At 45.6% G+C, this 15,535-nt stretch overlaps 1 protein-coding gene across 1 annotated transcript; it reads right to left on the bottom strand.

Moving 5' to 3' along the window:
• Window positions 1–1,467: 1,467 nt before the first annotated feature.
• LOC311128375 (NF-kappa-B inhibitor-like protein 1) lies at window positions 1,468–3,797 on the bottom strand. Its single transcript, XM_084160491.1, has 4 exons — window positions 3,176–3,797; window positions 2,966–3,078; window positions 2,737–2,848; window positions 1,468–2,659 (listed from the first exon to the last, which is right to left on the bottom strand). Exons 1-4 carry the CDS (start codon window positions 3,447–3,449, stop codon window positions 2,082–2,084), a joined length of 1,077 nt encoding a protein of 358 aa, XP_084016617.1. The 5' UTR covers window positions 3,450–3,797; the 3' UTR covers window positions 1,468–2,081.
• Window positions 3,798–15,535: the final 11,738 nt, after the last annotated feature.

Here is a 15,535-nt window from a genome sequence, read left to right as displayed (position 1 = left end):
AACCCGAAATCACAACTCTGCCGGTGTCTATTATGCCAAGCTTCGCAATAGCATTTCCGAAAATTAATACATTGTATCGAGTATGAGCTCTCTCAATTTGGCAAAATTACTCTGCCTATTAACGGGTTAGTTATTTCATCGATAATAACGCTCGAGCTCTTACAATAGATCAGGCCCCCTAAATTGTGAGAAAACAAACAATACACCCTCACCCTTCTATCGCTTTGATCCTATTTTATCGAGCGAGTGAGATAATACGCGTCATCCTGTGTCGCTTTCACCAAGAGTCAACTATATCCCCGTCGCAATGCTATGTGCAAGATTGCTCACTATGCAAAATAGAAAATAAAAATATATTACAGTCATGCCAGAAGACAATATCCAAAATTGTACATAAAAAGTATAAGTTAAACTGTGGGTAAATATAAAAACAGCCTTTTCTTTAATCGCAATATGTTGGCTGCCTATATAGCCAGAGCGCGACTGCAGGTTGCCAGATAGCTTTATTTTAGTCCCCCAATTTAGATTTGACACTAGAGTATAGACTGCTATTATCAAAGTGTATAAAGGTAGAGTATGGCCTAAACCCACAGTCTATACACTCAAATAATAATCCACTTTTTGAATGCAAAATTACCAATACGAAAATACTACATTATTCTCAATAAAGCCTATGATTCATAGGCTATGAGCCCTTGTGGCAAGAGATAAATAAACAAAGCCATCAGGCCTAGTACAGTCAAGATATTTTTCTATAACATTTCCAAAAACACAGAGAATTGTAGATTCATTCATTCATTTGAATGTGCATTTTTTCTCAATACATTTTCACTTTTCTGATAGCCTATACGGAGGACGAATACGCCCTACAGCTATAATTTACATTTGGGATTTTGTACCGAATCTGGCAACTAGGGCATCCTTTCATTTATTCAGTTCCATCATTCAAATTCGGGTGGACCATCTGCCCTTTCTTTGTGTGTGTAGGCCTGTATGAGGATTTTAGGTGGTGGTAGGTTCATAAATGCTGTCCAATAGTTTCTCATTTTAAAATCAAGTCAAATGTTTCTCCATCAAACTGTTTACTTACTGTGATCTTAAAAATAAAAAAAATCTGACCCACTTTGATCTCATCAGCACTCTGCCTTAGAGGGTAGAGTGTATTGTGCAGTTTGTGTCATCGTGGTCCTTTTGATCCCCTCCCAATCCTTAACCCAAATAGCTTCATAATTTTTTCAGTTGGGTAACATGCTGAACTTGTCTGAATAAGGCAGGCCAGGTTCATGACAACATCATAATAACAAGTGTCTTTTCTCATTTTTTCTGCAGGGTTACCATGACACGATCATATTATTAATGATGCTAGTAGCACTTACAAACTAATGTAAACCATTTGCGTAAGTGTTTAAGTGTTCACTAAATATTGGTATTGGATGTTATCTTCAATTTTGTCTATACACAGGCTTTACACAACTTGTTTCAACATTTATTTGTGGATACAAATATTGTCAGTTCTGACAGCTTGAAAATCAGTGGCATAACATGAAGGTTGATGTCCAGTGTCCATCAATGATCCCTAACCAACTTGGCAGAACCTTTGCCAATAATGGATAAATGTTGCACCCCTAAGAGGTGTTCATAAAGATTCATGGCGGTTTGCTGCCAAATGTGCTTCCTCCAAGTATTGATTCAAGCAATACTTATGTGATCAAGAAATCACAGGTTATTTATTTTCAATTAATTTGAGAAATTAAACAAGGCAAACACTTATTCTCTCCAGCAACATCATCTCTTCCATCAAGTCCTAGTGCCGAGAAGTTCACAACACAATACAGCACTCTGCGAAATATGGCATTCACTCAACACATTGGCATGGTGACAAGATTGAGTTACCATATAAGAAGCTCAGCCAAGTTTATCCAAGAAATTAGGTGCTTCAAGTGGAAATTTGTTTTGACAGATCAAAACAACTGACCACAACTTGAAACATAACCACTGCCCTGCATGAACAGGACCGTGAGTGGCTAAATGACCGACTGTTCAACATCTCATATCTCAGGTTCCATTCCAGTCTGACTTTGTCACCTGAGGCTCTGAGCCAGTCTATTGAGCTCCTGTGAGAGAGCAGTGACAGTGTCCAGGATCCTCTGCTTGTCTCCCTCCTCCAGCCGGGCCCCACAGCGCTGGGCAAACCTATCGGGGTGCCAAACGGTCTGCTGGCGCCTGAGGAGTTTACGGAACACTGGCATGTCTTTCCTGTCTGCACCATGCAGCATCACCTCCACCATCTCCTCAATTGAGCCCTTCGGTGCCGGCCAGGGGATGTCCCGATAACTCAATTTTGTGGTGGCCGCTGCTGCAGTGTCAGTGCTGAAGGTATCTGCACATCGCTCCTCGTAGCGCCGCTTCTTCCCCTGACGCGTCTCCTCCTCTTTCCGTGCAGCACGCGCCAGGTACTCGTCATGCTCCCTCTGTAGCCTCTCATGCAGCTCTCTGTTAGCCCGCTCCTCCTCATCCGCACCTTTCTTCCCCTTCCCATGAGAACCTGAGGATGCCAGTCTTTGAGCCTCTGCATGCTGTTTAGTGACATACTCATGTCTAATTCTATCTGCCCAGTCTTGAAAGTCCTCCTCATCGGTATCTTCCGCAAATAAATCATCTGCCAAATAAATAAAAAAACATCAATATGACAAATGTACAATTATTTAATCACATTATTCAAGAGTGAAATATTACCATCATATTGTCCAAAGGTTTCAAAAAACTCATCCTGGCATTCCCCAAAGAGCTTCTCTTGCCACTCTTTCTCAGCATCTGTCGCTTTTGAAGACTTCCCCCTCGGTGCAGTCTTTGGGAGAAAAGTAGCATCAGAAACAGTGCTCAAGTATGTGCACACAATACAACCATGTCCTAGCTCTGTCCTAAAAAAACCTATTACACATGCATATGGCAGAGACATTCATACCTTCTCAAATGTAATCCATTGCAGTAGGTCCTGAGGTGTAATTCCTGCATTATTTGGTGCAACCATGGCATCTGGGCAACTCTTTTGAAGGGGCACGACGAAGTCATCATATACTACATGATAAAAGGGGATAAAAAAGAACAAGGTTAGAAGGCGTGTTATTATCCTAGCTACATATTTTTGTTTTTAGTAATACTGGCAGACCTTCACCTTTTTTGCCATGTTTCAGAGCCTTGTTAGCAGCAATGTGTAGGGGCGTGTCCCCTTTCTTGTCTTTCTGAAGGATGTCGGCTCCATACTTCAACAAAAGCCGGAGGATGGCGTCATCACCGAGCGAGCAGGCCAGGTGCAGGGGAGTCCTGCGCTTTTTCCCCTGGGAGAAGTTGACGTCGAGGTCGGAGTGTTTCCGAAAGTAGGACTTCAGCTTCGTTAAACTGCCATCTTCCACGTATCTTATAATATTTTTCTGTTTACGAGTCACCATGACCTCCCTCCGTATGGAGACTTACTATAATTCTAATTTACTTCAACAAAAACTCAAAAGCTGTAACAATAACGTTACATAGCTAGCAGCTTCCCAAGTTTAGTTAGCCATAGCTAGCAGCTTCCCAAGTTTAGTTAGCCAGCAACACCACAACAACAATAGCTAGCAAACGTTATAGGTTGTCATAAAAGAGCACGACAACGGGTGGCGTAATCCTATTACCCGTCTTCGGTGCATACTAAAATGATTTTGTCAGTTGATTAAGCCAATTTCAATGTTTCGCAACTCCCAATAGTTAGCTAGCTGGCCGATTAGCTAATGTAACCTCGACCAAATTTGCGGAGACACGGACAAATAACAATGTAACACAAACGCCAATACGCTGTCCTATCGTTAAATCCCCCTATATATTTATTCAGAGTCTTTTTTTCCCGGATGAGTTGTAATTCTGAATTCAATCACTAAGTGGCAGTATACTTCTGTAGTATACATGGCTTTGATTTGCATTTCAGTTCATTTAAATCTTAATCCCTTGCGTTTATTGCTCGTGTTTAAAGTGTAAACCATTCTTTCACCGAGTAGATTATGATAAAAAAAATGTCTGATTTTATCGTAAGTGATCATACTTTTCTAGGTAGACTGCGTATAAAGGAGAAGCGGGGGGTAGAGCAGGTGTGATGCTTTAGCAAAGCATTGAGACATTGATTTATTGTGTGTAGGGAACTATAAATCTTAGCCATAAATTACGTAAAACAATATTACCATGGGTTATGTTGCTATAAAGTTTGTGTGTATTTTTCACTTTTTAATTGTAGGTTCCCTTACAAAAAAAGTCCCATAGGATTTTCAGAGCCATTTTCCTGTAGGACAACCTGCAGGATCCCTTCCTCATGCTTCATATAGAATTTACTGTAGGACAATACATGTTTTTTTTTTTTTTATGGACAGAAAGCACAAGATATCAGATTGCATGGTCATTTCATTATTCAATGCAGCAACAAAGGATGAGTTTGATTGTCCATTTCAGCTCCAGCACTGCATAAAATATGATTCCTTGGAGAATTGCCTGCATGGCTGTCCAGTGCTGCTGCCTGTGTTAGTCAGTCTCACTGGAGCTCATAGGCTCGGTCTTAACTGGGGAGGAGAGGAAAGAGATGAGAGGGGCAGAGTTCACAGGATGTAACGGCAGAAACGGTATGTGTGCGTGTGTTACATGAGGAACAGTGACAAAGGAAATCACAAGTAACCGTTAGGTCATACTTACCAGAATCTTACTTACTATCATAAATCCAACTCAATGAAAGGGGTCGTACTTGGAACAGAAACAAACTTGATCGTTTTTAAACATGGTTATTAAGGCCATATATGCGGTATTACTAATAGGCTGTCAACTCAGTCACATGGGTAATGATTAGCCTATGTAATGATATAGGCCTACTATTAAACATGTTACAAAAGAACACTGAAGACATAACTTCCTTTTTACTTTTATTAAATATTGATATTGTCTTTTCTCTCTATGCTGAAATAAAAAAAAACACCACTCAATGGTCTGAACCATGCAAATGGCTTCATTGAAGTGACAACACTACAACGCTCAGGTGTTGTGGAGCCTTCCACTCAAGAATTCTTCCTTTCCAGATAAACAAGTAAAAAAGCTGACCCCTGGGAAAAGTAGGAAGCGAAGCAAAGGAGGGGTGTTACTATAACTGAATAAAATAGGTAATTTGGGGTTAAGGGAAACGTTGCTCACGTAAGCATTTTTTGCCTGAAAAACACAGAAGAAATATGTATATTAACACGCAACACACCTATACATTGACAAGAAGGTATGTAAACCTATACCTGATGTGAAGTTTATGCTCATCGTTCATCTTCTCCCTCAGTGCTGCTCAAATAAAATAAAAGTTTATTGGTCGCATACACATATTTAGCAGATGTTATTGCGGGTGTAGCGAAATGCTTGTGTTCCTAGCTCTAACAGTGCAGTAATATCTAAAAATACACAACAATACACACAAATCTAAAAGTAAAAGAATGGAATTAAGAAATATATAAATATTAGGATGAGCAATGTCGGAGTCCGGAGTATAAATATATACACTATATATACAAAAGTATATTAGTGGATTCAGCTATTTCAGCCACACCCGTTGCTGACAGGTGTATAAAATCGAGCACACAGCCATGCAATCTCCAAAGAAAAACATTGGCAGTAGAATGGCCTTACTGAAGAGCTCAGTGACCTCAACGTGTCACCATCATAGGATGCCACCTTTCCAACAAGTCAGTTTGTCAAATTTCTGCCCTGCTGGAGCTTCCCCGGTCAACTGTAAGTGCTGTTATTGTGAAGTGGAAACGTCTAGGAGCAACAACGGCTCAGCCGCGAAGTGGTAGGCCACAGAAGTGCACAAAACGGGACCACCGAGGGCTGAAGCTCGTAGCACATCAAAATCGTCTGTCCTCGGTTGCAACACTCACTACCGAGTTCCAAACTGCCTCTGGAAGCAACGTCAGCACAATAACTGTTCGTCGGGAGCTTCATGAAATTTGGTTTCCATGGCCGAGCATCCGCACACAAGCCCAAGATCACCATGCGCAATGCCAAGTGTCAGCTGGAGTGGTGTAAAGCTCACTTGGAAATGCGTTCACTGGAGTGATGAATCACGCTTCACCATCTGACAGTCCGACTAACAAATCTGGGTTTAGCGGATGCCAGGAGAACGCTACCTGCTCCAATGCATAGTGTCAACTGTAAAGTTTGGTGGAGAAGGAATAATAATAATAATAATAATATGCCATTTAGCAGACGCTTTTATCCAAAGCGACTTACAGTCATGCGTGCATACATTTTTTTTTTGTATATGGTCTGGGGCTGTTTTTCATGGTTCGGGCTAGGCCCCTTAGTTCCAGTGAAGGGAAATCTTAACACTACAGCATACAATGACATTCTAGATGATTCTGTGCTTCCAACATTGTGGCAACAGTTTGGGGAAAGCCCTTTCCTGTTTCAGCATGACAATGCCCCCGTGCACAAAGCGAGGTCCATACAGAAATGGTTTGTCGAGATCGATGTGGAAGAACTTGACTGGGCTGCACAGAGCCCTGATCTCAACCCCATCGAACACCTTAGGGATGAATTGGATGTTCCAATGTTCCAACATCTAATGGAAAGCCTTCCCAGAAGAGTGGAGGCTGTTATAGCAGCAAAGGGGGGAACAACTCCATATTAACGCCCATGATTTTGGAATGAGATGTTTGACGAGCAGGTGTCCACATACTTTTGGTAATGTAGTGTATATATGTGATGGGATGTATAGACATTATGGACAGTATGTGGATAGAATACACTACCGGTCAAAAGTTTTAGAACACCTACTCATTGAAGGGTTTTTCTTAATTTTTACTATTTTCTACATTGTAGAATAATAGTGAAGACATCAAAACTATGAAATAACACATATGGAATCATGTAGTAACCAAAAAAAGTGTTAAACTAATAAGAAAATATGTTATATTTGAGATTCTTCAAATAGCCACCCTTTGCCTTGATGACAGCTTTGCACACTCTTGGCATTCTCTCAACCAGCTTCATGAGGTAGTCACCTGGAATGTATTTCAATTAACAGGTGTGCCTTCTTAAAAGTTAATTTGTGGAATTTCTTTCCTTCTTAATGCGTTTGAGCCAGTCAGTTGTGTTGTGACAAGGTAGGGGGGTTATACAGAAGGTAGCCCTATTTGGTAAAAGACCAAGTCCATATTATGGCAAGAACAGTTCAAATAAGCTAAGAGAAATGACAGTCCATCATTACTTTAAGGCATGAAGGTCAGTCAATACGGAAAATGTCAAGATCTTTTAAAGTTTCTTCAAGTGCAGTCGCAAAAACCATCAAGCGCTATGATGAAACTGGCTTAGAGTTACCAGCCTCAGAAATTGCAGCCCAAATAAATGCTTCACAGAGTTCAAGTGACAGACACATCTCAACATCAACTGTTCAGAGGAGACTGTGTGAATCTGGCCTTCATGGTCGAATTGCTGCAAAGAAACCACTACTAAAGGACACCAATAATAAGAAGAGACTTGCTTGGGCCAAGAAACAGTGGAACGGTGGAAATTTGTCCTTTGGTCTGGAGTCCAAATTGTAGATTTTTGGTTCCAACCGCTGTGTCTTTGTGAGACTTTGGGTGAACGCATGATCTCTGAATGTGTATTTCCCACCGTAAAGCATGGAGGAGGAGGTGTTATGGTGTGGGGGTGCTTTGCTGGTGACACTGTCTGCTGGTGACACTGTCTGTGACACTTAACCAGCATGGCTACCACAGCATTCTGCAGTGATAATCCATCCCATCTGGTTTGTGCATAGTGGGACTATCATTTGTTTTTCAACAAGACAATGACCCAACGCACCTCCAGGCTGTGTAAGGGCTATTTTACCAAGAAGGAGAGTGATGGAGTGCTGCATCAGATGACCTGGCCTCCACAATCCCCCGACCTCAACTCAATTGAGATGGTTTGGGATGAGTCGGACGGCAGAGTGAAGGAAAAGCAGCCAACAAGTGCTCAGCATATGTGGGTGCTCCTTCAAGACTGTTGGAAAAGCATTCCAGGTGAAGCTGGTTGATAGAATGCCAAGAGTGTGCAAAGCTGTCATCAAGGCAAAGGGTGGCTATTTAAAGAATCTCAAATATAAAATATATTTTGATTTGTTTAACACTTTTTTGGTTACTACATGATTCCATATGTGTTATTTCATAGTTTTGATGTCTTCACTATTATTCTACAATGTAGAAAATAGTAAAAATAAAGAAAACTTTGGACCGGTATTGTATGTAGTATATCTGAAGAATACACAGGATAGAATAGTATATGTACAGCAATAGCTGAATAGGATGGCCTTGATTAGAATATAGTATATACATATGAAATGGATAAAACCGTATGTAAACATTGTTATAGTGACCAGTGTTCCATTATTAAACTGACCAGTGTTCCATGTCTATGTAATAATATAATAATATGCCATTTAGCAGACGCTTTTATCCAAAGCGACTTACAGTCATGCGTGCATACAGTGGGGAAAAAAAGTATTTAGTCAGCCACCAATTGTGCAAGTTCTCCCACTTAAAAAGATGAGAGAGGCCTTTAATTTTCATCATAGGTACAGGTCAACTATGACAGACAAAATGAGAAAAGAAAATCCAGAAAATCACATTGTAGGATTTTTAATGAATTTATTTGCAAATTATGGTGGAAAATAAGTATTTGGTCAATAACAAAAGTTTCTCAATACTTTGTTATATACCCTTTGTTGGCAATGACACAGGTCAAACGTTTTCTCAAATCAAATCAAATCAAATCAAATTTTATTGGTCACATGCGCCGAATACAACAGGTGCAGACATTACAGTGAAATGCTTACTTACAGCCCTTAACCAACAGTGCATTTATTTTAAACAAAAAAGTAAGAATAAAACAACAACAAAAAAGTGTTGAGAAAAAAAAGAGCAGAAGTAAAAAATAAAGTGACAGTAGGGAGGCTATATATACAATAGAATAAAGTGACAGTAGGGAGGCTATATATACAGGGGGGTACCGTTGCATAGTCAATGTGCGGGGGCACCGGCTAGTTGAGGTAATATGTACATGTGGGTAGAGTTAAAGTGACTATGCATAAATACTTAACAGAGTAGCAGCAGCGTAAAAAGGATGGGGTGGGGGGGCAGTGCAAATAGTCCGGGTAGCCATGATTAGCTGTTCAGGAGTCTTATGGCTTGGGGGTAGAACTCGTGAAGACTTTTCTGTAAGTGAAGACTTTTCTGTAAGTCTTCACAAGGTTTTCACACACTGTTGCTGGTATTTTGGCCCATTCCTCCATGCAGATCTCCTTTAGAGCAGTGATGTTTTGGGGCTGTCGCTGGGCAACACGGACTTTCAACTCCCTCCAAAGATTTTCTATGGGGTTGAGATCTGGAGACTGACTAGGCCACTCCAGGACCTTGAAATGCTTCTTACGAAGCCACTCCTTCGTTGCCCAGGCGGTGTGTTTGGGATCATTTTCATACTGAAAGACCCAGCCACGTTTCATCTTCAATGCCCTTGCTGATGGAAGGAGGGTTTCACTCAAAATCTCACGATACATGGCCCCATTCATTCTTTCCTTTACACAGATCAGTTGTCCTGGTCCCTTTGCAGAAAAACAGCCCCAAAGCATGATGTTTCCACCCCCATGCTTAACAGTAGGTATGGTGTTCTTTGGATGCAACTCAGCATTCTTTGTCCTCCAAACACGACGAGTTGAGTTTTTACCAAAAAGTTCTATTTTGGTTTCATCTGACCACATGACATTCTCCCAATCCTCTTCTGGATCATCCAAATGCACTCTAGCAAACTTCAGACGGGCCTGGACATGTACTGGCTTAAGCAGGGGGACACGTCTGGCACTGCAGGATTTGAGTCCCTGGTGGCGTAGTGTGTTACTGATGGTAGGCTTTGTTACTTTGGTCCCAGCTCTCTGCAGTTCATTCACTAGGTCCCCCCGTGTGGTTCTGGGATTTTTGCTCACCGTTCTTGTGATCATTTTGACCCCACGGGGTGAGATCTTGCGTGGAGCCCCAGATCGAGGGAGATTATCAGTGGTCTTGTATGTCTTCCATTTCCTAATAATTGCTCCCATAGTTGATTTCTTCAAACCAAGCTGCTTACCTATTGCAGATTCAATCTTCCCAGACTGGTGCAGGTCTACAATTCTGTCCTTTGACAGCTCTTTGGTCTTGGCCATAGTGGAGTTTGGAGTGTGACTGTTTGAGGTTGTGGACAGGTGTCTTTTATACTGATAACAAGTTCAAACAGGTGCCATTAATACAGGTAACGAGTAGAGGACAGAGGAGCCTCTTAAAGAAGAAGTTACAGGTCTGTGAGAGCCAGAAATCTTGCTTGTTTGTAGGTGACCAAATACTTATTTTCCACCATAATTTGCAAATAAATTCATAAAAAATCCTACAATGTGATTTTCTGGAAAAATGTTTCTCATTTTGTCTGTCATAGTTGACGTGTACCTATGATGAAAATTACAGGCCTCTCTCATCTGTTTAAGTGGGAGAACTTGCACAATTGGTGGCTGACTAAATACTTTTTTTCCCCACTGTACATTTTTACGTATGGGTGGTCCCGGGGATCAAACCCACTACCCTGGCGTTACAAGCGCCATGCTCTACCAATTGAGCTACAAAGGACCACATGTACAAAGTGCAGCAGCCTCGAAGGTGCAGGGTTGAGTAACCGGGTGGTATCCTGCTAGTGACAGTGACTAAGTTCAGGGCAGGGTACTGGGTGAAGGCCGGCTAGTGATGGCTATTTAACAGTCTGTTGGCCTTGAGATAGCAGCTGTTTTTCAGTATCTCGGTCCCAGCTTTGATGCACCTGTACTGACCTCGCTTTCTGGATAATAGCGGGGTGAACAGGCCGTGGCTCGGGTGGCTGAGGTCCTTGATGATCTTCTTGGCCTTCCTGTGACAACGGGTGCTGTAGATTCCTGGAGGGCAGGCAGTGTGCCCCCGGTGATGTGTTGGGCAGACCACACCACCCTCTGGAGAGCCCTGCGGTTGTGGACGGTGCAGTTGCCATACCAGGCGATGATACAGCTGGACAGGACGCTCTCAATGGTGCATCTGTAAAGTTTGTGAGGGTCTTAGAGGCCAAGACAAATTTCTTCAGAAGAGGCGCTGTTGTGCCTTCTTCACCACATTGTCTGTGTGGGTGGACCATTTCAGATTGTCTTTGATGTGTACGCTGAGGAACTTTAAGCTTTCCACCTTCTCCACTGTGGCCCTGTCGATGTGCTGTCTCCTGAAGTCCACGATCAGCTCCTTCATTTTGTTGACATTGAGGGAGAAGTTATTTTCCTAGCCCCACTCTGCAAGGGCCCTCACCTCCTCCCTGTAGGCTGTCTCGTCGTTGTTGGTAATCAGGCCTACCACTGTTGTGTCGTCTGCAAACTTGATGATTGAGTTGAAGGTGTGCTTGGCCACGCAGTCATGGGTGAACAGGGAATACAGGAGGGGGCTGAGCACGCACCCTTGTGGGACTCCTTTGTTGAGTATCAGAGTAGTGGAGGTGTTGTTGCCTACCTTCACCAACTGGGGACGGCCCCTCAGGAAGCCCAGGATTCCGTTGCACAGGGCGGGGTTCAGACCCAGGGCCCGAGCATAATGATGAGCTTGGAGGGTACTATGGAGTTGAAGACTGAGCTGTAGTCAATGAACAACATTCCTACATAGGTATTCTTCTTGTCCAGATGGGATAGGGCAGTGTGCAGTACGATGGCGATTGCGTCATCCGTGGATCTATTGGGGCGGTATGCAAATTGCAGTGGGCCTAGGGTGTTGGGTAAGGTGGAGGTGATATGATCCTTAACTAGCCTCTCAAAACACTTCATGATGACAGAAGTGAATGCTACGAGGCAATAGTCATTTAGTTTAGTTACCTTCGCTTTCTTGGGTACAGGAAAAATGGTGGACATCTTGAAGCAAGTGGGGACAGCAGACTGGGATAGGGAGAGATTGAATATATCTGTAAACACTCCAGCCAGCTGGTCTGTGCATGCTCTGAGGACGAGGCTAGGGATGTCGTCTGGTCTGGCAGCCCTGCGAGGGTTAATACACTTAAATGTCTTACTCATGTCGGCCAATGAGAACGAGAGCTCAGAGTCCTGAGGAGCGGCCCTCGTCGGTGGCACTGTGTTATCCTCAAAGCGGGCGAAGAAGGTGTTTAGCTTGTCCGGGAGCAAGACGTTGGTGTCCGCGACGTGGCTGTTTTTTTTTCTTTGTAATCCGTGTTTGTCTGGAGTCCCTAACACATACGTCTTGTGTCTGAGCCGTTGAATGGCGACTCCACTTTGTCTCTGTGTCACGATCGTCGAAGGAGGAGGACCAAGGCGCAGCGTGGACTGCAAACATACTTCTTTATTAAATGCTTACACGAACAACAAAACAACAAACGATAACGTGACGTCCTAGGTCTAACACAACCAACACGGAAACAGATCCCACAACTACTGTGGGAAAACAGCCTGTCTAAATGTGGTTCCCAATCAGAGACAACCAGCAACAGCTGACACTCGTTGCCTCTGATTGAGAACCACTCCGGCCAACATAGAAATTCAACAACTAGAATATCAACACAGAACACAAACACATAGAATCTACACACCCTGGCTCAACATATAGAGTCCCCAGAACCAGGGTGTGACAGTACCCCCCCCCCAAAGGCGCGGACTGCGACCGCGCCTAAACATAAACCAAACAGGGGAGGGCTGGGTGGGCATTCCTCCTCGGAGGCGGTTCCGGCTCCGGGCTTGACCACCACCCTCCAACCATCCCCCCGTAGCGCCCCTGGTCCGGTCTGGCCCCGCTGGCTGGAGCTGGACTGGACATCGTAGGAGCGGATTGCTTAGGCTCCGGTGTGGAGCAGCTGACCGGTACCTGACCAGGCACCGGTGACCCAGGCACGGGTTGTGCCGGACTGACGACGCGCACCCCTGGCTTGGTGCGTGGAGCAGCAACGGGCCGGACCGGGCTGACGATGCGCACCCCTGGCTTGGTGCGTGGAGCAGGAACGGGCCGTACCGGGCTGACGACTCGCACCCCTGGCTTGGTGCGAGTGGCAGGAACAGGCCGGGCCGGGCTGGCGACGCGCACCGTAGGCTTGGTGCGAGGGGCAGGAACAGGCCGGGCCGGGCTGGCGACGCGCACCATTAGCTTGGTGCGGGGAGCAGGAACAGGCCGGGCCGGGCTGGCGACACGCACCATTAGCTTGGTGCGGGGAGCAGGAACAGGCCGGGCCGGGCTGGCGACGCGCACCATTAGCTTGGTGCGGGGAGCAGGAACAGGGCGGGCCGGGCTGGCGACGCGCACCATTAGCTTGGTGCGGGGAGCAGGAACAGGCCGGGCCGGGCTGGCGACGCGCACCATTAGCTTGGTGCGGGGAGCAGGAACAGGCCGTGCCGGGCTGGCGACGCGCACCATTAGCTTGGTGCGGGGAGCAGGAACAGGCCGGGCCGGGCTGACGACGCGCACCATTGGCTTGGTGCGGGGAGCAGGAACAGGCCGGGCCGGGCTGGCGACGCGCACCATTGGCTTGGTGCGTGGAGCAGGAACGGGCCGTACCGGGCTGACGACGCGCACCATAGGCTTGGTGCGAGGGGCAGGAACAGGCCGGGCCGGGCTGGCGACGCGCACCGTAGGCTTGGTGCGAGGGGCAGGAACAGGCCGGACCGGGCTGGCGACGCGCACCATTGGCTTGGTGCAGGGAGCAGGAACAGGCCGGACCGGGCTGGCGACGCGCACCATTGGCTTGGTGCGGGGAGCAGGAACAGGCCGGACCGGGCTGGCGACGCGCACCATTGGCTTGGTGCGGGGAGCAGGAACGGGCCGTACCGGGCTGGCGACGCGCACCATCAACTTAGTGCGGGGAGCAGGAACGGGCCGGACCGGACTGGTGACACACACCACTTGCTTGGTGTGAGGAGCGGGACTGGGTTTCTTCATATTCCTCCGCTCCCTCAGCTGCCTACACAGTTCCTCTCGCCGTGCCTCTACTCTCTCCTTTTCCCTTATCGCCTCCATTAGCTCCTCCCTCTGAACCACTAACTCCTGCTCCCTCTGGACCAATAGCCCCCTTAACCTGGTGGCCTCCTCACCTAACCTCCCAATACGCCCTGTAGCTGCCTCCTGCTGCCCCGTCGCCCATGCCGTGTGCCCCCCCCCTAAAAAAAATTGTTGACGCTGTTGCTCCTCTCTCGCCAGGGCCTTAACCTTAGCCCATGGCCCTTTTCCCGCGAGCATGTCCTCCCAGGACCACAATTGGCCCACCTGGGCCATCGCCAACCTCTCCAGCTCCTTACCCGGCGCTTCCTCCTGGACACGCTGCTTGGTCCTGTTATGGTGGGATCTTCTGTCACGATCGTCGAAGGAGGAGGACCAAGGCGCAGCGTGGACTGCAAACATACTTCTTTATTAAATGCTTACACGAACAACAAAACAACAAACGATAACGTGACGTCCTAGGTCTAACACAACCAACACGGAAACAGATCCCACAACTACTGTGGGAAAAAAGCCTGTCTAAATGTGGTTCCCAATCAGAGACAACCAGCAACAGCTGACACTCGTTGCCTCTGATTGAGAACCACTCCGGCCAACATAGAAATTCAACAACTAGAATATCAACACAGAACACAAACACATAGAATCTACACACCCTGGCTCAACATATAGAGTCCCCAGAACCAGGGTGTGACACTCTGTACAGACATTTTGCCTGTTTGATTGCTCGGATGAATTTGGGGGGTATATCTGGAAACTTGTTTTGCAGTTTCTACAAATCCAAATCCGGTCAAAGTAAAACATTTTATGAGTTACTAAATGGGTTTTGCCACTGGAAATAACTTTTTAGTGCTGCATTACGGTCTAATTGTTTCCCTTACCAATGATCAGTTTGACTTTTCCCTCATCAAGGCCCGGCTTTGCTGAAGTCCCTTTATTGGCATTTCCAATTTTCCAGATAATCCATGGGTAGCAATCACCTCTCACCCAAACACAGCCACGGCCAGGTCTTTCACCATGGCTGTGCTGCAGGTGCCACCTCTACTGCAGGCCTGCAGTGTGGCATTACTTATTACTTATGCCCAAAGGGGTCATCCCCTCTGCCGATGGTCCTGGCTGTATAAATGTTAACATAATCATTCACTAATATCTTAGTATTTATTGTCCAACGTTAAAACATGACAAAGAATATCAAACAGTTTAATGGTGAACATGGGTGCAACTGGTGCTGTCATAAAGGAGAAGGAGTAGAAAAGGGTAATGGGTTCACTAGAGTGTATCCTACTGTTTAAAGTGAGCCAGAGCCACGCTGTGACGGCCCTGAATTTGTCTGAACCATCGCAGTGCTTCTCCTACCAGTAGGGCGCTTCCCCTTTAATTCCCTATTAAATAGCCAGCCACAGCTGCGCAAAAGGGGAGTTTTCTGTGACAGTGGCGCGAGAGAGGAAGTGTTCTACCCTCAGCTTGGAAGCTCGTTGAGACCC

Source organism: Coregonus lavaretus (genome assembly GCF_964263955.1).
Source record: "Coregonus lavaretus genome assembly, chromosome: 4".
Taxonomy (NCBI): domain Eukaryota; kingdom Metazoa; phylum Chordata; class Actinopteri; order Salmoniformes; family Salmonidae; genus Coregonus; species Coregonus lavaretus.
The sequence above is the reverse complement of the archived record's forward strand: the minus strand, read 5'-3'. Positions and strand labels throughout refer to the sequence as shown.